The following is a 24566-nucleotide window of genomic DNA, read 5'->3' as shown; positions in this document are numbered from 1 at the left end:
CATTATTTGTTTGTATGTGGATGACATATTGATCATTAGTAGAGATATTTCTAACATAAGTGCTACGAAACAAATGCTTGAGTGCAAGTTTGATATGAAATACCTTGGAGTTACTGATGTGATCTGAGGGACAAGAATTCATAGAACTCCACAAGGATTGACATTGCCACTGTCTCATTACATTGAAAAGGTACTTGAAAATTTCAAGTATTTGGATTTTAATATTGTGAAGACTACATTAGACATCAGCTTTACACTTTAAAAGAATGAAGGTGAAAGTGACTCACAGTTGGACTATGCAAGAGGGCTAGAAAATTTAATAGATATTATGAATTATACGCAACGAGACATAGCGTGTGCTATTAGCAAAATAAGACGGCACATATGTACTTTCAATCAAACTCATTGGATGACAATAAAAAGATTTTTAAGATATCTAAAACATACTCAAGACTATGTTTTACATAATAACAAATATTCAATTATAATTGAAGGATATAGTAATGCAAATTGAATCACCGGATCAAATAAAGTAAAATTCATAAGTGGATATGCATTTACTTTAGGTGGAGGAGAAGTCTCTTGGAAATAATATAGACAAACATGTACTTTCCGCTCTATAATGAAGTCTGAATTTATCACATTAGATAAAATAAGTGAAGAAGCTAAATAACTTTAAATTTTTTTGACAGATATTCCTTATTGATCCAAACCTTCGGCACCAATATACATACACTGTGATAGTTAACTGATCATATGTAGGACAAATGGCATGGTGTATAATAATAAATCTCATCATATAGGATGAAACTATAATACCGTTAGAGAACCACTCTCTAGTAGAACTATCACGATTGACTATGTGAAGTCAAAGAATAATGTATATTGGGTGCACTAACAAAAGGCCTAACTAGAGAGGAAATGGAGAGATCATTGAAGCAAATGAATTTATGGTCTAGGATAAGTCATTATGGCGGTAACTCTACCTAGCAGACTGGAGATATCCCAAGATCTAGGTTCAAAAAGATTAAATAAAGTTGTGATTGACGATTTAACATTGTCAGTTAACTCAACTCATTTTCATGATGAAAACAATGTTTAGGAAACAAGAATAAGACTTATGGTTTGAAGCTTTTAATGATTTCTAAGTTTGGTAGGTCTAATCAAATAGCTCTATCTGTAGGATTAAATGTTTAAGAATCACCAATCTAAGGGTGAAGTGAAAGCCGCTTCAAGAAGAATGATAGTAAAAGCCTATTCTCTAAGCTCTCATGAAATCAGGTTGTGTTCATGGCTGAAACAAACAAAATTGTAAGAACCATAAATGATAAAAGGCTGGTTATGTGACTTATCTTGTCTAGATGTACATTAAAACTCAACGGTTCAAGTATATCATATCAACTAATAGACCGAGTGCATTCGATGCAAGTTCACTATGGAAAGCTCAAAAGAAAGTCTACTTATCCAGATGCAATTAGTGTTTTCACGTAATCACATACTTGTTCGTATATTTTTTAATGAAACAGTCTTTTCCCATTCATATGGAGAATTATTGGGTTCTAAGTGAAAGTGAATGGGTAATGGAGCGAAGAAAAAGTTAAGTGTGTATTCACTTTATAAAAGCAATGTGGGAGAAAGGAAAATCCTTGTACTTAAGAATAGAAGCACTCCTTCATATGGCTAATGAGGCAAGAACAAGACAAGTCTCGCGTCGTTGTCATCATTGCTTGGCTCAAATACATATTTGAATTTGTCAAATAATCGATCAAGAGATTATCTTTTTGGACAAAATTCATTTGAAATTTGATAATTAGTGATGTTTTAATCTAAAAATCTGATAGAAAATTTTTCTCTATTTGCAAATGCACTAGAGCACGTGTGGACGTATGTCACAACGCACCTCGAAGGGACGCGATCCTTCGAAGCACTGTGTGAAGACAAATATGACAACTTGTGCGTGCAGGTGGCTAGCACAGGTCAAGAGAAAGTTTTTATTTTGTGCAAAAATGCAACATGCGGCGCAGGTAAACCCAATGTTTCGAAGCAATGTGATTTTTCATGAACTGTTGCTTCCTTTTTGAAGCACCACCTTTTGGCTATAAGTACCTGATGTTTTCCTTAGGTAAATACACGAAACTATTGAAGTAAAACACTCTCTTTTTCTTGAAAAAAAACTCAAGTGTGATCTACAATCATTGAGTGAGTTCGTAGTTCAGTAAATTTGAGGTACCACTATTTGCTGGAATGAATCAATTTATGGTGGGAGGATATATTTCATAACCTCGGATACTTGAGGAGAATAAATTTCTTAAGGACACAGCGTGAATTTGGTGGACTTGATTCTTTCTGTCTTCATCTCTTTCTAATGTTGAATTTCCTGTTTTTTCAGAAAATAATTTGAAATTCATTTTGATAATTTTTAAATTATTTGAACTTGTGTTTGAAACTCTTGAAACTTCATTTTGATAGTACATAAGTTATTTAAGCTTCTGTTTGAAACTCATGTGGATTAATACAGATTTTGTACACGAAAACAACAATCTATTCAGTCCCTCAAAACCCAACCTATTATCTTCTAACCTAAAATTACCCCTCTTCCTAACAGGAAAATCTGCGAATCTCTACATAATTTCGTGCTACCATATATCATTGGTTCATGTGGAACTCTATACCAGCCCTACCAAATAGGCTCGATGCTAAATTTTCATTACCTATGAGAGTATAAATAGTCACATGTTTCGGAGTTTTGGATAAAAATCTTAACAAACCCGAAGCATAACAATGAGTCTGTGGTGGTTTATAAAAACATTAGCCATTACTGCTTTCTTTTGTTCCCTTGCCTCTTCTTATGATAACGAGCCTCTTCAGGACATGTGTGTTGCTGCTAACGACTCTCAGGCTTCTGGTAAAATATGTTGTATAATTTCTATCATCTGTTTGTTCTTATTATCTGAATAATATGCTTAGCTTCATTTTATTTCACGTGTGTAGTTTTCGTGAATGGAAAGATTTGCAAAGACCCAAAGCTTGCAACAACAGATGATTTCTTTGCTTCAGGTCTTAATGTCAGTGGAAATGCAGTGCCCGTGTTTGGTATTGCTGCAACTATTGTGGATGTAAACAGCATGCCTGGACTTAACACTCTTGGTATTACTGTTGCTCGTTTTGACTTGGAACTACAGAGTATTTCTCCACTTCACATGCACCCTCGAGCTTCTGCGCTGATAACTGTCCTGGAGGGTACTCTCTATGCAGGATTTCTCGCTTCTGATCCTACAAACTTCTTTAGAAGTCGTCTCTTCTCCGAAATCTTGAATCCTGGCTATGTGTTTGTGTTCCCACAAGGTCTAATTCACTTTCAGTATAATGTGGGACAAAAGAAAGCTACTTTTCTCACTTTTTTGAACAGTCAAAATCCTGGACTTGTCATGATTCCTAAATCAATCTTTGCTTCAGAACCACCTGTTCCGGACGGTATTCTTGCCAAAGGCTTCCAGCTTAATAAGACACAGATTGCAGAACTTCAAAACAAATTTTCTTAGGCTACATTGCATGTCATCAAAGATATGATTCTGTGTTTTCTGGAGTTGTTTGCAGCATGCTGCTCACAAGCGTCGTGTAAATGCGTTGGAATAATACTTTACTTTGTAACTCCTAAAAAAATGGCAATGTCTGTAACTATAATCTTTCTTTGCAATATATACTAATGTATAAGTACTATGCCGTCCATGCACCTTGTGTAATCTGCGAGTGGACTTGACATGCTTAATGGTATGGAGCCAACCCCTTTTTTATATGTAGAGTCGCCAAATCTGGGTGAGTCGAAGCAGTTATATCTAATGATTCAGGTCCTAAATCTGTGACAGATACTACTAACAATTCCCATTTCTGGTTGCATGTTGACCATTGTTTTCTTTCTTTCTATTGGCCCCAGTGCTTAACGGTTCCCTCCACATACATATGAAAAGTAAGCCAGCCGTATTAGCTCATCAACTCGCCTTAACACACCCTCACTATATAGGTGCAGACTTGCATATTGTATCACTTGCCTAACAGCTGCCAAAAGCGGAAGCTTCAATGTTGACGGGCTTATTGTCCCTTCTTTAAAAAAGGGAAAATACAAGAGGAATTTCACTCTTTATTCCATTTTTCTTTTCTTACTGATTGAATTTAGGTGGGGCGAAGTGATTTCTGGCGTGGAAAATTCCAATTGAAAGTCAGATTCTGAGGGCTAAGGCACCTTTACATAATTACATTACAATAGGTTTATGGGTCAGTGAGCGACAACTTGGTTTTTACACATTCAATTACTGTTGATAGAGAGTTCTCGCTGACAGGCCCTTTCTGAATATTGTGAGATTCCTTGTATCGAATGACGATGCAGGAGCTAGATTCTAATACTAAAAAGGGAAAGTCTAACAGAGAAGATATCTTGATTCATCAAATCCCTCTCCATCCGCGAGGTCATAAGTTCCCTCTTGCCTTATCTATATACAAGAGGAATCAGATCGACTCGACTCGACTGATATGATGGAATTTTGCATTGAAATGATCCTTTTCGTTGTCAACGAGAAAATGGTCGGCTGAAACTGAAACTCACACAAACCATTAGAGTAGATATAATATGATCAAACCATCCAACTATTACAACCTATATTTTCATTTTAGTCAATCATCTGCAGGCACCAATGCGATCCCAATTTGCAAACGCACCATCTGTTCCAAAGCTAAGGTCCTTAATGCTCCTGGTTGATTTTATGGGACCAGGTGTGCTTTTTAAGCATGGTGATCTTTGTGAGAAACCAATAGCACTGCCAATCCTACTTGTGACTGTGGCATCGCTGTTGATAGAAGATATGGGAGATAGTTTATACTTGTAGGGAGAATTAATTTCAGAGTATACATCAGTATTGATAGGTCTTAGTCTAGGTGAGCTCATTGATCTTGCTTTTGCTTTTGCTGATTCAGTGGCTGCCATGTAGGTTGGAATCGAAGGAGAGCCAATGAAAGTATTGTCATGATCCCCACTTGATTTTTGCCTTCTGTGGTGAAATGATCTTCTCGGAACATATACTGGAGAAACCAATTCTTGGTCTGTATGGTATTGTCTTAGAGAAGGCCTTGATTTCATTTCTTTTCTCTCGAATTCCTCTTTGTTTTTTGCAGAGAAAAGTGTGTCCACGGTCTTAAGGTCATCTCTTTTAGCCAGCTGAGCGTCTACCCATTGTTCTAACCAGTATCGCCTTCTTCCATTTACTTCCGACTCTGCTGACCTCTGCAAGTGAGAATACCCATTAGTGAAATAATTCATTGTCTGTGTGATGAATACGATCAGGATTTGAGAAATGGAAAAGACACTTACCCGATGGCTTAACCAGTATTCTCTTATACGTTCTCTCTTGATTGCAGCCTCCCTTTTGCTAGAGAATATCTTGTTTGCTTCTTCCTTGGATAAAATTCGATTGTCCCACCTTTTCTGGCTATTTAGATCAATCTGCAGAATCAAACGAATTGACTAAGCTGGAATAGGTATTATACATCAAAGTAAGGGATGATTATCTTGTGAAACTAATCTCATCATCATAAGAATTTGTGATATAGGTATGATTGTCACAACAAAGAAACTTTAATCATCACCTGAATTCACTACATCTATGGCCCTAGTATTCTTCACCCTTTATAGCAATGAGGAACAGACACATGATGCTAAAGAAAGTAGGCAGAACACATAACTAACCGCTGCTCTTGAGGCCAAATCCGTGTGACATGCCTCTCCAACACGAGCTACTTCTAACACACCAAACCTTTCAACATGTTTCTAAAACACATCTCTTTAATTATGTGGCAGATAATAGTTTCCCATGCGTTATGCTGCGATAGCACTATAGAGAAGGCATAGGATTTGTATATCAGAGCAGATCGAAACATTGTATTATCTGTCCACTTTTTGTTAATTAACTAAGCCACTGTATAGATAAATCAAATAAGAGGAATTGCCTACGAATACTTATACTTTTGGGCTCTACAATTGGATAAACAACAGAAGCATTCTCTATAACCATATTCTTTTTCTTACCTTTATATCTCTCTCTCCGAGATCCATCAACGTACTTTCTTGACAATGTACTATGGTTTTCACCTGATCACATCTCTTTGCACAGACTTCTGATTGAATGTTTACAATTGACTGCAAGGATTTAAGGGTAGCAATAGCCTGACGTCGAACAGCCCTACCGCGAACAATAGCTTGAAGCCTCACTAGTCCCTTTAGTGCTCTCAAAGCTTTCCTTGCCTGAAATTGAACTAATTGGTGAAAACTTATCTCCTTATGATTGCAGAGAGCTGAGGATAACAGAAGATCGCAAAAGAGAAACATACAAGATAACCGCGAAATGCTGTCTGAATTTTGATGGCAGCAAGATTTTCAATCCTCCTCTCGTATAGGTAAAAGTACTGTGTTTCTTGGCCATGAAAATTCATTTTTGACAATACGAGAGTTTCATTCTTAGGCTCGTGGATAGACTCAGTGCCGTCTTTAAAGGTAGCAATTTCAGTTTCTACCTGTGGAGTTTCACCATCTGCATTAGATTCAGCAATTGTTTCGACATCAACATTTTCAGCATGCTTGTTCTGCTTCTCTTCGGCTTTCTGATGTCTCCTTTCCCTTGGCGGTGACAGCGCCGAGGTCGCCACCAATCTTCTGATCTTTAGCCTGGTAAATACCCATCCCTTCTTCTTTCCCTATTGATACAATAGCTACGCAATGTCAATCATAGTTGGATATACAAGTTCAACATAGATAAGATCACATATGTTCAGTTACAAAGAGGTATAGTATAGTTCAAGTGATGAAGTCAACTAAACGCACAACTTTTTATTTGGACCATAAATATATAATGTATGCTGAACCTCTCAAAATTAGTATGAATATTATGTTTTTTGAACACGTATCTTCAAAGAACTCGGAATCATGAACTGAACCTATAAAGATTAAATCTTGAATTCGCCTTTACCTATGTTACATGGTATTTTGATTTGCCCTCAACACGACCGTGTGAAACGGGAAGAGTATTGTTATGATCTCTTCATACAATTTTTCAAATATGCTAATGATATGCTAGAAATTTAGTGTATCATAGTTGATCACATAAGTACAACTCATTTACCTTCTCTAATCTTGATTCTGACTCTGAAATGAAAATCCTCTTCAGCAAGTTGAACCAGCTCTTCTTCTTTGCCATGAATTTACAATTTCCTCATGTGATTAATTTAAATAGAGAATGACACTTGGGTGGTGCAAGAAAATCTTTCTTGGAGTAATTTAATCATAAGAATACAAAAAGGGAAGTTTCAATACTTTGCCTTGTTAAAATAGATGATCTATTGGTAATAGAGTCTTTGGGAATTGAAGCATATTTTCAGGACAATTTGCTAAGATTAGTAGGCAGTTCACACCAAAAAGATATCCTAGATTTCCTCATTCATTTTCTAAAAATAACCAAAATCTTTTAAAGTAAGCAACTCTATTTAACTAAGACTCTAAAGTCTTAAAAGTCCCACCTAAGGGGAAAAAAAAGAAATAAATGAAACTCTCTTCATGATGAATGATCAGATGGAAACAGTGGAAATAAAAGACAATAAAATAAGGTATATACTTTTCTTTATTCAATAATAATTCACATTTCTTTTCTCTATGATGAGTTTCTCCTGTTTAAACATGTGGGCATTTCAGCACCGAGAGATGATGTGTGATGGATTAGATTCCGTAACTTTAAAATCTCAAATTTTCAGATTTGAGTTCTGAAATGGAGAAAATACTAGTAAGTAGCACTATTTTGTAGTACCCGTTCAGGAGAAGTCTGCAGACGGTTGGATCGAACTTTTACTCAAATAATGTATTTGTGTATATTCATTAAATATGTATATATTTTAAGGTATAATACATAGATAGATATCTTAATTTGACTTCAACTCACAACTAAGCATTGAGTTTCTCTATTACACTCTATTTTAGGATCTTTTTCACCTTTCCCTCACGGTATTTGTACGCTTTAGGTCATTGAGGAATACTTAGGCTTAGAGGATGGTTCCCTTTCTTACGTAAAAGTGATCAGTTTGAACATGCTGTGTTTTACTGGGAAGGATCGAACAAACTTTGAGAACGCACATCTGAACACCTCAACTCGTCCTCACTGTATCTCGTGGACATAAATTTTGGATGTCTAGAGGACCATTTTATCTAATTGACCATTAGTACTTAGAGCGGTCACTAAAATCCAGAACTCATAAAGGATAAAATTCTGACTCCAGCTCTGACACTATACAACATCAATTAAATTAGTTGGGCCAGTAAACTTCGAAAAAGAAAACATGTGGAACTTGCAAGTGATAGAACTGTTGAAGAAGGGACCTTTCACATTGATATGGAGTGAGGGGGCCTTTCACATTGATGGAGGAGAAACCTGATGGAGTATGAATTATGAGAATCTTTATGAGGTTAATGGGGTATGTGTTTCACTTCCAGCTGCTATTTTGTTTTCTTCAGCTACAATTGACATGTTCGAATGTTTGATACACAAACTGACACTACCACTTAGGCCAAGTGGGGTACACACTACAGATACCAAAACCTGATCATATGTTATTTCATTCATTGTATATTATAATATTATTAATGATCGAAGATCTGGATATATTCTGTAAAACTTATGCTATTTTTCTGTCCTTTTTCATAGGGAAATCTTTATCTTGCATTATAGTAGTAATATTACTATTGTGCTTTCATGTGATAAAAAAATCGCGAATTTTGAGTTATAAAAATAGTGTCTTACAAAATACAGAATAAGACTTCATTGAGAAGACTCTTGTGGTCTCACTCTTTTGCGAATCCCGTACATAGAAAAATATAATGCACCTGACTGTGCTATATAGTAGTGATGTTATCTTTTGAAGCCAAAAAATATAAGGTGGGGGTAGTTAAGAGATTTGAAGACCTTTGGGGGTTAGTATTGGAATCATAAAAAGTTATGTGGTATGGGCTATGGGCTATGGGACCATATGTTCTTATTTCAGATATCTGGATTCTGTTGCAACTAATTATTACTACCTGTTATTATTAACTAGTAGCTCATGAGTTTAATTTTATAAAATTATTTCAACATTTTAAAGAAAATATGTCTTGACTAATAAATAAATTGATGATTTTATTATATACAAAAAATACTTAAATAAAAAGTTAATACATTCATACAAAATCATATAAAAGCATTAAAATCCACTTTAAGTAAAGCCTTAAAGGTCCTTTGATTATAAAAGGGATCAACAACATTCAACAAAGTGTCCAACTGAATATAAACGACATGAAAGTACTCCAAACACATTAGCATATAAGAAATTTCACAAAGACATTAAGATTCTAAGAAGTTATGATAAATTCTTAGTCTTTCCACCATGAAAAGGAGTACCTGATTAAATTTCGACAAGTCTTCAACCTCTATTGCCAACCGACCATGTGTTTCATACACCTGAAACATAAGCGGATTGAAGAAGATACTGAAGTAAAAAAGCAATACAACATCTATTATACTTGAGTAAAACCTATGCATATCAAGATTTAACACTTAACTATAACCTTATATTTTGAATTTAACAAATAAATTTAATAAACTATAATACGAACAACCAATAGACCATACTATATTGCTAAATAACATAATAAAAATCAACTCAAAATTAAATAAAGAAAAAGAAAAGAGACAAACCATTGATTTTGACTTTTTTCCAGCCAGCACATATCGAAAGTTTTAATGTATCGAATTCCTCATTTTTTTTTCAATTTGTATAATTTACGAATCTCTAAATTGTGGAGCTATATTCTCTACACCAGCTTCTCATATTTGACAAACTAAAATAAAACAAATCACAATACGATGTATGTAAGATTATTAAAAAAAAAAAAAAAGGAGGAAGAATAAGTTCAATTGTAAACCTGGCACAAACGGAAAGGAGAAAACTTAAAAGAAAAAATACATAAAAATTAGAAGTCAACGAAATAATTTTTAACACTAAAATTAAAATATTAAAAAAAGGCAAAATAAATTTAAAACCTGTAAAAGTACGAAGGTCACCTTGTTCGGAGCAATATTAAGATCATGATTTATGTAGAATGTAATAAAAATATGGTAGGTTTAGGATTCCTTAGAGTATTTTTTTTAATTATAGAAAATTTAATTTAGACTAATAAAAGGATATTTTCCTAGTTTAACACATAGAAAATGATTCTTAATTAGTTTTAAAGTCTCAAATATTAGAATAATTATTAAAAATGACAATTATTTAAAGAAAAATAGTGAAAAGACATTTTGTCTACTGCAGAATCTTTTAATGAAGGGCAAAAAGTTCAAATCACTTTTTAAGGGTCTTCACACTTTTAATATATATATATATAGATATGATGATTGTAAATGGTTTCCATTAAGAAAAGTTTATTTGAGTTTAGTTTTTTCAGTTTATTTATATTACATTATTCTAAACTAACTTTTATAGTATTAAAGATCGTCTTGGTAGACTAACATAAATTCTTTCACGGCGCGAATCTACATCGGAGCTAGTAGGGCTGAGGATACATCCAAACTTTCTTCGACAAAAAATTATATTGTTTATACACACTTAAAATTATTGTTTACATACACACATTAGATATTGAACCCTCATTGACTTCTTTGTGTATTTACTTTTTCATATTTTGAACCCTCTTAATAAAAATTTCGAATTTGTCGCTGAAGCGAAACCTTGTAGGATGATTTTTAAAAGTTCCTAGAAAGTTTGGAATTGAGATGTAATTGTCATTATTGATGTATGATTCTGTTAAGCCACTCATATTCTAGCCTATCCATAATACAAAAAGTAGTTTTGATGTGCTAGCTTAACACATAAACTAATGATTTGATACACCATTTGTAAAGCTTACTCGTTTTAATTGACTGAAAATCATTCCTAGGATATCAAAGTTTAAAGGAAGAGAGAAGGTCGGAGATTGTGACTAGTCTAGTGCCCTCCTACATAAGTTTTGACACATATATATGACTTACTATGTTATAAGCGGATTCAAAATTTAAAATTTATGATTTCTTATAAAGACACAAACTAATGTATATAATAATAATTGAATTAACAAGTTATTGAAAAAAAATTCTTAATCTATATAAAATTCGAACAATAACTACGGAATTCTCGTAAACTGCTGTGTTATGATCTACATATGTCACTATCGACTATAGTACTTGTAAGCAATGATATGTTGATGAATGTGCAAAAGCAATGTTTCTTTATTCAATGTAAGCATTATTACCACACCTTTTTTCTTGGGAGGAATTAAATAATTGAAGGGTGGTAGGGTAGTGGTAATGTGCTATGGAGATAGAGAATGTGAAGAAGAAAGCAAAGCAGACTTGAGTGGTAATAAGGAATGGACAGCCTGTTGTTGGCCCTTCTTGTCTCTCCCATTGACCACCATATGCCAACTTTTGCTAATAATCAACTTACTAAATTAATGACTTCTCAAATAAAAATGAAGAAAAAGAAGTGAGGTTCAAATTTCAGCTGAAAGAAAAAATATTAGGCGTGCAGGGGATGGAGCTGCTCCACCCTTAATGAGAGATCGAGAGTTCGATTTTGGGTATGGAGAAAACTCTGTTGGGAGCGCTGCCACCTTAATGGGCCCTGCAACGCGCGATTCGGATTAGTCGGGGCTCCAATGCGGGCACCGGACACCGGATGGGAAACCAAAAAAAAAATATTAGATGATTCTTTATGTATGTGCTAGTCTTGATGGACAGAGTTATTTGGTATTCGTTGTTGCTGGAAAGTGACAGATATCCTGTAAATTTAGTCGAGATGCATGAAAGCATCCTGGACACAACAGTTACACAAAAACGCATGAATAAATGAGATCACTAAGGAGTCCCTTGGGAGGATTGGTACATTTTTTCAGTGTATAACTAATGCAAGTATTAGCTATACATTTTGGAGTCGTTTGATAGAGTACATTAAAAAAAATAATGCATGTATTAGCTTTGTGTATCACTAGTACCTTATTTGGTATACCTTTTTAATATATGTATAATTAATGCATGTTTGCATTAGTTATAGGGACAACTACACGACTTAGCAAACATATGCTTCTAATTACGTTAGTTAGCCTAAATTTCAATTAATTACAATTCATATCCTCCTCTTACTTATTATTTCTCCCTAATTACAATTCATAACCTCTCTCATTTATTTTCTCTCTATTTCTATTTTCTAATATCCCCCTCTTGCTTATTATTTCTCCCTAATTACAATTCATAACCTCTCTCATTTATTTTCTCTCTATTTCTATTTTCTATTACTCTTTTTTTTTTCAATTTTTTTAATTATTTTTTCTTTTTCCTTATTTTCGGTTTCTCTTTCTTTTTTCTTTTTTCTTTCAGTTTTTTATTTTCTATTTTTTCTTTTCATTCTTTCTCCTTTTTTCTCTTCTTCTTTTTTGTATTTTTACTCTCATTCTTTGTTGTTGTTGTTGTATTTTATATATTTTTTATATTTTATATTTATTTTTATCATACTATATATTTTAAATAAATTTATTATTTATAGTTAAATAGTTAGCCGTGAATATGTGCAATTTATCATTTGTATTTGTATATAAAAAAAATATGGATTAATTATATTTGTTTGGGTCTTAAATATATAAATATGCAATGTGTCATTCAATGCTAATGTATTGTTAGTATTTGTATTTCAAAGTTATCATTTGTATTTGTACATAAGCAAGTATCATTGTGTATTTGTATGGTTCAAGTTGTATAAACATGTATCATTTTATGCAAATGTAACATTTGTATTTGTAGAATTTATCATTTTATAAAGAGAAAATGGTTTGTTCCCCCCCCCCCCCCAACCTTTACTTCAAATCTTAACTACACACTCAACCTTTAAATGTGACCTATTACCCCCCCTAAACTATTTTAAAGTGGAATTATTATCTCCCTGAACTATTTTAAAGTGGAATTATTAAACCCCCAAAACTGACAACCAGTCATTATAAATATGGTGTGATACACGCGCCGCCACATCATGCCACATCATTGCCACGTCATTTTTTATTTTTACTCTAAAAAAAAATTTAACATTATTATTTCCCAATTATTATTTTTCTTTTTTCTTCTTCAATTCTTCTTCTTTATTTCTTCTTCTTCACTTCTTCTTCTTCATTTCTTCTTCTTCAATTCTTCTTCTTCTTCTTCTTCAATGGCATCCAAGAACCCATCAATGACATTTCTTCATCAATAGCATCCAAGAACTCATCAATGGCATTCAAGATTAATTTATCATCTTCATCATCTCCTCATTCAAGAATTCAAGTTCTTAAATTTTTTCAAGTTAATTCGGGTTCAATGGTATTTCTTCTTCAATAACATCCAAGAACTAATCAATGACGTTCAAGATTAATTTATCATCTTCCTCATCTCCTCATTCAAGAATTCAAGTTCTTAATTTTTTTCAAGTTTTTTGAATCGAAGTTCTTAGTTCAAGTGAGAACTCATTAATGTCATTTCTTCTTCTTCTTTTTCAATGGCATCCAAGAACTCGAATTATGTGAGAATGTTGAATCAAAAAAGTCGAATGCCATTGATTATGTGAAGCTGAATCGAATGTTGAATCAACGCGTTGAATCAAAATATTGAATCGAAATTATGTGAAATTCATCAAAAAAAAAAGTCGACGGAATTTTAAATTTTCCGGCGCCATCACTGCTCATCGGCATTTCACCATTGAAGCTGCACCATTGAAGGCATTGAAGAAGAAGAAGAAGAAGAAGAAGAAGAAGAAGAAGAAGAAGATTAAGAAAAAATAATAATTATTAAAAATAATGACGTGGTAATAAAAAAATAATGATTTTAAAGCGAAAAATAGTCAACTAACGTGCCTATGGGCACGTGCAGTCACGTCCAGTGACACGTCAGCAACTGGGGGGTAATAAATTCGGTAAAAATAAGTTCGGGGGGGGGGGGGGGGGGGGGAAAAGGTCACATTAAAAGGTTGGGGGTGTAGTTGGGTTTTCAACTAAAGGTGGGGGGGGGTAACACACCATTTTCTCTTTTATAAATACAAGTATTCGTTGAAAGAAAAATAAAAATTCTTTTCAATTTCTTAAAAATACAAATGATCTTGTCAACTATAAATTCAAATACAAACAAATGAAAAAAATTAAATTACAAATAAAAATACAATATTTGGTCAACTTACAAATATAAATACAAAATAGTTCTTTAAAAATACGAGTGCATCGATAAAAATAATACACAAATACAGATAAAATAAAAGAGAAAAGACATCTTTTCCCTCTTGAACTTGTTCGCATAATTTACTTTAACACTTAAACTTAACTTCCATTTATCCCCCCCCCCCCCCCCCCCGCCCCTTAACATCTTTAAAGTGTATTATTTTTACCCCTAAAAACTAAATACCACTCTCACAACGGAGAGTGTGTTACACTCACCTACACACCAACGCCACGTCAATGTCACGTCGGGGCCACGTAAGAATTTCAATTTTTCTAAAAAAAATTAATCTCCCACACATTATTTTTATATATTTTTTTTAAAAAATAAAAAATATATATTTACTATTATATATATATATATATATATATATATATTAAATAAACAAATGCACCCCCCCCCCCCTTTTCTTTCTTCTTCACAACACCCCCCCCCCCCCCCGCCCCTACCCTGCAAACGAAACCCCCCTCATTTCTATCTTCTTCAAACCACCCCACCTCTCTCCTCTCCTCCATTTTCTATCTTCTTTAAGTTTAAAGCGTATTACCAATAGCCATTGTTGTTGTCCATTAAGCAAAAAGAAAATACCAATTATTCCTTCATCAAACAATCAATTCAAGAAACAACAATGCAATAGTATCACCACGTCCCAATTTAAAATTCTTCATTTTGACATATTCCGACAAAACTCACCAAAAAATAATTAAAACAAACCCACGAAGAATATACGCACAAAATTAACACCACCACCACCATTAACATCACCGCTAATAACTTTTCTTCAATTTCAATTTTATTTCAAATTTTCAAATTCATAAAGATAACTTTTAATTTTGGAAATTCAATTTCATTCTTTTCTAATGATCTTAAGTCAAGGGGTTTAAGAAGAAGAAATTGAAGGGGGTGAAGAATTTGGTAATTGAAGGAGAAGAAATTGGGGGTTTGGAGAGGAGGGGGTGGGGCTAGTGGTGGTGAAATTGGTGGTTGAAGGAGGAGGGGGGCTGGTGGTGGTGGGTTTGGAGAGGAAAATTATGGTGGGGGTGGAATGGGGTGGGGGTAGAAAAAGAAGATGGGAAATATATATATATATTTTTCTAATATATATATATAAATAGTTTTTTTTTTCTAAAAATAACCCCCACGCGTTTTTTTTTTTTCTTTTTAAATTCACGTCAGTTTGAGTGGTGAAAATAATATACTTTAAAGATGTTAAGGGGGGTAAATAAACAGAAGTTAAGTTTAAGTGCTAAAGTAAGTTATGCGAATAAGTTCAGGGGGATGTCTTTTCTCAAAATAAAACCACAAAATATAAATATAATGTTCGATCAATTATAAAATACAAATATAAAATAATTCTTTAAAATACAAGTGTGAATTGTATAAAATACAAATAATGGTGCGAACTAGCAAACACAAATACAAGTGCGAATTATAAAATATAAATACAAATGTGAACTATTAAATACAAATACAAATACAAATGCGAACTATAACATACAAATACAAGTGGAACTATAAAATATAAATACAAATATAAGTGCGGACTATAAAATACAACTACAAATGAGAACTATAACATACAAATACAAGTGCAAATAATAAAATATAAATACAAATGCATTATAATATATATATATATATATATATATATATATATACAAAAACAAGCGCGAACTATAAAATACAAATACAAATAAAATTGTATCAACGAATACAAAAATATAAATAATGATATGAATACAAATATAATAAGCAATTATGATTTTTTTATTAATATTCGTGACTTGTAGTCGAGTAGCCATATTTTTTAAAAATATAAAAAATATAAGATAGAAAAAAAAGATTAAAAAAAAAAAAGAAAACCAAAAAAAAAAAACAAAAAAAAAGAAAAAAAAAATAGAAGATAGAGATAGAAAAAAAATAAAAATATAAAAGAAAGAAAGAAAAAAATAAAAATATAAAAGAAAAGAAGAAAAAACATAAAAAAAAAATACAAAAAAATGAAAGAAAGAATCGAAAAGGGAAAAAGAAAATGAAAATAAGAAAAAAATCAAAAAAAGAAAAGAATAAAATTTAAAGGTAAATATAAATACAATGCGTGGTTATGATATTTCCGTCATCATCCATGACTTGTATTCGATGCAATCATATTTTTTAAAAATAAAAAAATATAAAATGTGGTTAATGTATTTATATTTTCTATGAATACAGACTATTGAGGTAAAATGAATATAGCGAGTGTGAATCGAATACATCAGTTATAAATGGTAATGTTGTAAAGTGTGGCTATAGAAGATGGGTTTTGTGCCAAACAATTGCTATTTTTGAAACTTCCTCTTAGTTATACACTCTATTTGATATTAAGATGTGTATTATCAATGCATGATAATCCATGGTATTAGTAATGTAATGGGTTCTAATACATGCATTAGCATGATTAAAGACATAATTGACCCTTAAAACTATTTTCACATCCTTTCCATCATATTTGTGGAGGATATTTTTGTACACAAATAATATTTTAAAAAAATTATGCAATGTATATTATTTTTAATGCACTAAATTAAACACTGCATAAAAAAATCTTTGCATAATTGATACAAACACTATTAACTCAAGCATTATTTATATATTATATTTTACACTATTCTTATGCACTATACAGTGACTCCTAAGGTTTCTATTCAAAAAATGGGATGACATGTATTATAATTTTGTGATCTCTATTTAAGTCACGATCTAAATTCATGAAATTTCGTAACTTTCATCGTGCATGATTGAAATTGCAAAACATTGCGTGTGAATTACAATTTTTTTCTGAAATTTAATACATACATTGCTCGTGTAAGAAAACTTCCTGTCATACATCATGGCTTGCAAAGACCAAATCTTCCACATATGCATCAAAAGTTTGGCCGTTATATCTATAATCTATAATCTATAATTTATAATCTATATCTATATATATATAATATATAATATATTAAAAGTGTGAAGATCCTTAGAAAAGTAATTTGAACTTTTTGCCCTTCATTAAAAATCTTTACTTTAGACAAAATCGTCTTTTCACTTTTTTATTTAATTTTATATAATTATTTTTATAATATTGACTAAACTCCTAAAATATATAGGAAGAAAAATCAATTAATATTTTTCTATTATAAAAAAACTCCTAAAATAAAATTACCAAAAAGGAATTATGCATGCATTGCCGAACAAGAATTTATGTGGAACAAAAAAGAAAGGAAATAAAATACATGTGGTAACACTATCTAACAAGACTTTTAAAAAGGAAAACATTTCATTTTTGAAATATGACCTTTTTTAGTTAAAAAAAAAAAAAAAGAAGAATGCTAACATCGTATGGTAGCTACATTTCTAAGTGTAAATTAGGATACTAATTAGGAAAATTAGAATTAGCTTTTGGTATCCCACTCGCAACATAATAGTTATATCTATAATCTATATCTATATTATAATATATTAAAAATATGAACGTCTTAGAAAAGTGATTTAAACTTTTTATCCTTCATTAAAAGACTTTTCTTTAGACAAAACAGTTTTTAAACTATTTTTTTAATTTATTATTTAATTATTTTTTATTATATTAATTACACTTCCTAAAATATATGGGACTCCTAAAATATATGGTAGAAGAATTAATTGATATTTTTTCTACTAGACTTCCTAAAATAAAATGGACTCCTAAAATATATGGTAGGAGAATTAATTAATATTTTTCTTTCTACTGTTCAATTAGAAAAATACTCCTTAAATAGAACTCTATTAATAGAATACTTCTATAAATATTGAGATGTACGTTGAACTAGAGAACAAACCGGTTTGCCTATTGGGAGAATATGATTGGTGCTCATCTAACTTGATTCGATTGCATGTCTAGATGGTGGATGCTTGATTTTCTAACCCTCAACTTCTTCACTGTTTTTGTCAGCATAATAGAATTCAATATGTGTGTATATATATCTTCTTTGTTTTCATTCAAAATCATTTTTTAGGGTCAAAATTTTCGCTCAGACAAGAATTAGTTGGATCAAAATCGAATATTTGTGATCACTATTATATTTTTTTTTATAGTTTACAGGTCGTAGATGAATGTCGGTTGGCTTTGAAGAATTTCTTGTGTAAAGTTTAGGTTTAGTTGTATTGTTTTGATATCTTTATTATCTTATTCTTTTATTTTAATTTACAGATGCTAGATGAATGTGGGTCGGCTTTGAAAAAAAATTTAGGTACAGGTTAGGTTTAATTGTGTTATCGTAATATTTCTATTGATTTGTTATTTTGTGGAAGTTTACAATTCATAGATAATATGTGTGTGTATATATCTTCTTCATTTTCATTCAAAATCATTTTTTAGGGTCAATTTTCGCTCAAACAAGAATTAGTTGGATCAAAATTGAATATTTGTGATCACTACTATATTTTTTTTATAGTTTACAGGTCGTAGATGAATGTCGATTGGCTTTGAAGAATTTCTTGTGTAAAGTTTAGGTTTAGTTGTATTGTTTTGATATCTTTATTATCTTATTCTTTTATTTTAATTTACAGATGCTAGCTGAATGTGGGTCGGCTTTGAATTTTTTTTTTAGGTACAGGATAGTTTAATTTTATTATCGTAATATTTCTATTGGTTTGTTATTTTATGGTAGTTTATAATTCGTAGATAAATCTCGATCGATTTTGAAAATTTTTTGAGTGTAAAATTTAAGTTTAATTGTATCGTTTTGATATCACTTTTATCGTATTATTTTGTTGCAGTTTACAGGTGATAGATAAATGTTGGTCGGCTTTGAGGAACTTTTTTATGTAAAGGTTAGGTTTAGTTGTATTATTTTGATATCTCTATTATTGTATTATGTTGTTATTGTTTACAGGTGGTAGATGAGTGTTAGACGACTTTGAGAAAATTTTTGTGTGTAAAGATTAGATTTAATTATATTATTTTGATGTCTCTATCATTGTATTATTTTATTGCAATTTACAAATAGTAGATGAATGTCGATCGACGTTTAAAAATATTTTTGGTAAAGATTAAGTTTGATAAATAAATTCTAAATCTTACATACTCAAAAGATATTAAATTTAATTATTATATTCATCTTTATTATTTAAACAAATATTCTATTTAATGTAATGTTTGAACTCATTAAAATGAGGTACACGCGCAAGGCACGTACCCCTAAACTAGTATATTTAAAGTATGAAGATACTTACAAAAGTGATTTGAACTTTTTGCCCTTCATCAAAAGAATTTTCTATAGACAAAACTGTCTTTTCACTATTTTTTCTAATTTATTATTTAATTATTTTTTACTATATTAACTGGACTTCCTAAAATATACGGGGCTCCTAAAATATATGGTAGGAGAATTAATTAATATTTTTCTTTCTGCTAGAGTTTCTAAAATATATGGTAGGAGAATTAATTAATATTTTTCTTTCTAGTGTTCAATTAGAAAAATACTCCTAAAATAGGACTCTATTAAAAAAATACTTCTATAAATATTGAGATGTACGTTAAACTAGAGAACAAACCGGTTTGCCTATTGGGAGATGTATAATATATTAAAAGTATGAAGATTCTTAGAGCAGTGATTTGAACTTTTTGTCCTTCATTAAAAGACTTTTCTTTAGACAAAACTGTCTTTTCACTATTTTTTAAATTTATTATTTTATTATTTTTATTATATTAACTAGACTTTCTAAAATATATGAGACTCATAAAATATATGATAGTAGAATTAATTAATATTTTTCTTTCTACTAGACTTTCTCAAATATATGGGACTCCTAAAATATATGGTAGGAGAACTAATTAATATTTTTCTTTCTACTGTTCAATTAGAAAAATACTCCTAGGACTCTATCAAGAAAATACTTCTATAAATATTGAGATGTACGTTAAACTAGAGAACAAACCGGTTTGCCTATTGGGAGAATATGATTGATGCTCATCTAACTTGATTTGATTGCATATCTAGATTGGTGCATGTTTGATTTTCTAACCCTCATCTTCTTCACTGTTTTTGTCAGTATAATAGAATTAAATAATGTGCTAGTTAATAATATTCATATCTAATGTTCTAACCCTCGTCTTCTAATGTGCTTCGTCTTCGAATGATAGACCGGGTTCTTTACCAAATGTATGGCACTCTGGCTATCTGTGTAAAGAATCTTCTTAAGATGCTTCTTTCTTAGTTCTTCCAGATAATCTGTCAGTCATATCATCTCCTTTCCAGCTTTAGCTATTGCCACATACTCAACCTCAGTAAATGAAAGAGCAACATACTTCTGAAGCCTGGACATCCAACTCACTGCTGTACCACCTACGGTGTAAATGTATCCAAAAGTGCTCATGCTTGAGTCCACATCCCCACCAAGATCAACATCAACAAAACCTTACAGAATCACTTCACCATTGTCAAATCAAAGTGAAGTACTGGATGTACCTTTCAGATATCTTAGACGCCACTTCACAGCTTCCCAATGCTCTTTTTTGGGGTTTGTCATATACCTTCTAACAACTCCCACTGCATGTGCTATGTCAGGTCTAGTGCAAACCATAGCATACATCAGGCTCCCAACTGCAGAAGTATACGGAATAAGTGCCATGTGTTCCCGCTCCTGAGCTGTCTTCGGTGACTGCTCCTTTTACAATTTTATGTGATTTGCCAATGGAGTAGTCCTGGGTTTAGCATCATTAACTCTGAATCTGGCCAGCACCTTCTCGACGTACTGCTCTTGGGATAAATTCAAAGTGCCAGCAGATCTATCCCGAGAAATCCTCATCCCAAGAATCTGCTTTGCTGCACCTAAATCTTTCATCTCAAACTCAGAAGACAAGCTTTCCTTCAGAGAGTTTATCTCTTTCATACTGTATCCTGCAATCAACATATCATCCACATACAAGAGTAAAAATACATAAGAATCAGTGTATTTCTTTAAGTAGAAACACTGATCCTTTTCACTCCTACGGAAGCCACTCTTGCTCATAAAGGAGTCAAACTTCTTGTACCACTGTCTAGGTTCTTGCTTCAGCCCATACAAGCTCCTGTTGAGCTTGCACACCATGTATTCCTTTCCTGGAACTACAAACCCCTCTGGCTGCTGTATATAGATTTTCATGTCCAAATCTCCATGTAAAAATGCAGTCTTTACATCCATTTGCTCAAGATGCACATTCTCTGATGCAACAATGCTCAATAAAATTTGGATAGTAGTTAATTTCACAACAGGAGAAAATATTTCAGCATAATCAATACCTTTCCTTTGTGAATATCCTTTAACTACCAACCGAGCCTTGAACCTTCTTTTTCCATCTGGTTCTGCCTTAATTTTGAACACCCACTTGTTCAACAAGGCTCTCTTTCCTACAGGTAACTCAGTCAACATACACGTGTCATTCTTCTTAAGTGAGCTCATCTCATCATCCATGGTTTTCTCCCACTTGATTGAATCTTCCACCTGCAGGGCCTCAATAACAGACTCTAGTTCCCCTTCATCAGTCAGCAACAGATAATGTAATGATGGTGAATACCTATCTGGTGCTGTAATGGTCCTGGATGATTTCCTCTCAGCCTACTCAGGTATCGCTTGTTCCATCTCTGGTTCCTCAACGACGGTTTCTGGAGTTTGTTGAGTATCTGCTGCAACATCTTTGGGTGTACTCTTCGGAAACTCAAGCTTAACTCCCACTTGCTTTGTAGTTTCTTGAACTTTTTGCTCTATGTCCTTGTATAAGACATTTTCATCAAATGTCACATCACAATGTCTTAGGATCTTCTTGTTCCTGTCATCCCAAAATCTGTACCCGAACATGTCAGAACCATAACCTATAAAGTAACACTTTATAGCTTTAGCATCAAGCTTATCTTTCTTCATTGGATCAACATGAACATAAGCAGTGCAACCAAAGGTTCTCAAGTAAGAATACTTGAGCTCTTTTCCTGTCCATTCTTCTTTTGGAATCTTGAACCCCAGAGGAACTAATGGTCCCCTGTTGATTACGTATGCAGTTGTGCTCACAGCGCTACCCAAAGCGTCTTAGGCAGCCCACAGTGTATCCTCATGCTTCTTGCATGCTCATTCAATATTCTGTTCATCCTTTCAGCAACTCCATTCTGTCTTGCCTTCCTGGGAACTGTCCTCATCAATCTGATTCCCTCAACTGCACAGAATTGTTTGAATTCTGACTTGTCATATTCTCCTCCATTATCAGACCTCAGGCATTTGATTTTCAAGCCATTCTGATTTTTAACTTTAGCTTTCCACCTCTTGAAAGTAGCAAACATATCTGACTTATGTTTCAAGAAGTAAACCCATACCTTCCTGCTGAAATCATCAATGGAGGTGACATAGAATCTGGATCCACCAAGTAATGAAACATGAGATTGTCCCCAAACGTCTGTATGGACCATTTCCAGCTGTACTTGCTTTGGCTTTCTCGCAGTCTTCGTGAAGCTTACTCGGTTCTGTTTATCCATAACACAACTCTCACAAAGACCCATATCAAAATATTTCAGCCCCTCTAAAGCTCCTTTTACAGTCAACATCTTCATTCATTTGGCATTCATGTGTCCAAGTCAGTTGTGCCACAGACATGAACCGAAAGCACCCTCAGCAACAACAGCTATGTTTATACACCCTGCAGTGGTGTACAAAGTTCAAGATTTTGTGCCATGTGCTACAACCATAGCACCCTTCATAATTTTTCACGAATCTTTCCCAAACTCTGCTGCGTAGCCTGTGTTATCCAACTGACCAATAGAGATCAGATTCTTCTTAAGACCAGGAATATATCTGACATCCCCCAATGTCTACTGGTTTCTGCTGGAGTTTTTATGCAGACATCCCCCTTTCCTTCAATCGCCAATGGCTTATTGTCAGCAAGATACACCTTTTCAAAATTTCCAGACATGAAGTTTTGGAACAATTCCTTGCTAGGAGATGAATGAAAAGATGCACCAGAATCCAATATTCAGGATTCAACCGGGCTGTCCACACTAAGGATTAGAGCATCCCCAATATCTTCTGCTGAATTAACAGAATCATTATCATCTCTAGATTTTTGATTCTTCTTTTTGGGTTTCTTGCACTCTGTCCGAAAGTGTCCTTTCTCTCCACAATTCCAACATGTCACATTGGATTTTTGTGGAGATTTTCCATGATTCTTTGATTTTGATCTATCATGTGTATTCTGACCCCTCGATTGGTCTCTCCTCCTTCGGTCAACAATGAGAGCACTACCAGATGATTCTCCAATTTCTCATTTGTGAATGCTTTCGCTAAGAACAATATCTCGGATTTCATCAAACTTCAGTTTCTTAGATCCACGGGAACTGCTAATCACAGCAACAACAATATCCTAAGACTCGAGCAGAGATGACATCAAAATCAGTGCTTTAATTTCATCTTCGAAATTAATATCCACAGAACACAGTTGACTAACAATCATATTAAACTCGTTTATATGATCAGCAACAGATCCATTCTAGGACATCTGTAAATTGAACAATCTACGAATTAAATATACCCTGTTCATCGCAGATGTCTTTTCGTACATATTTGATAGTGCCTTCAACAGATCAGATGTGGTTTTCTCCTTGACGATGTTGAACGCCACGTTTCTCGATAAAGTGAACTGGATTAGCCTTAGAGCTTGCCGATCCTTGAGCTTCCAATCCTCCTCCTTCATGGACTCCGGCTTCACCCCGATCAAGGGTTCGTGAAGATCTTTCTGGTACAGATAGTCTTCGATCTGCATCTTTCAGAAATCAAAATCGGATCCATCAAACTTCTCGATTCCAAACTTCGATCGTTCCATCTTCAGTGATCGTGATGAATCTCCCAAAATCTGATACCAGTTGTTAGGATCGATTAGCAGTTCACACACACTAAATCTATGGAAAGGATGAAGAAAACTTGAGAGAGTTCTTGAGGAGAGAGAAAGAGAGGTAATTTTGTGGTAACACCCGTGGGTAACCTCCACAGCGGACAGGCTATTTATATTAATGATTTGGAGTATGTACAATTACACAGAGAATGAGTAAAAGGTACAGCCGCGTGAACATTAATATATAACAGTACGTCACATATTAATCAGGCTCCACAACCTAACACTCATTTCTTTCACTTTTTTTAAACACCTGTTACTAAGATGTTAAATAATAAGAAGATCTCATCAAGGTGCTTGATGAAAATTGACCAAGGAAAGCCTAT

General features: G+C 33.0%; 2 protein-coding genes across 2 annotated transcripts; one reads left to right on the top strand and one right to left on the bottom strand.

The window, feature by feature from the left end:
* The first annotated feature begins 2769 nt into the window (after positions 1-2769).
* On the top strand, positions 2770-3796 carry LOC107854909 (germin-like protein subfamily 1 member 11). Its single transcript, XM_016699902.2, has 2 exons — positions 2770-2905; positions 2992-3796. Exons 1-2 carry the CDS (start codon positions 2782-2784, stop codon positions 3540-3542), a joined length of 675 nt encoding a protein of 224 aa, XP_016555388.1. The 5' UTR covers positions 2770-2781; the 3' UTR covers positions 3543-3796.
* Positions 3797-4596: 800 nt separating this feature from the next.
* On the bottom strand, positions 4597-7849 carry LOC107854919 (protein IQ-DOMAIN 11). The gene is made up of 5 exons (XM_016699915.2): positions 7167-7849; positions 6379-6741; positions 6077-6292; positions 5363-5494; positions 4597-5275 (listed from the first exon to the last, which is right to left on the bottom strand). Exons 1-5 carry the CDS (start codon positions 7239-7241, stop codon positions 4673-4675), a joined length of 1389 nt encoding a protein of 462 aa, XP_016555401.2. The 5' UTR covers positions 7242-7849; the 3' UTR covers positions 4597-4672.
* Between the last annotated feature and the right edge of the window lie 16717 nt (positions 7850-24566).

This window comes from Capsicum annuum, chromosome 1, assembly GCF_002878395.1.
Source record: "Capsicum annuum cultivar UCD-10X-F1 chromosome 1, UCD10Xv1.1, whole genome shotgun sequence".
NCBI lineage: Eukaryota > Viridiplantae > Streptophyta > Magnoliopsida > Solanales > Solanaceae > Capsicum > Capsicum annuum.
Note: the sequence above shows the minus strand (reverse complement) of the source record. Positions and strands in the feature narration are given on the sequence as shown.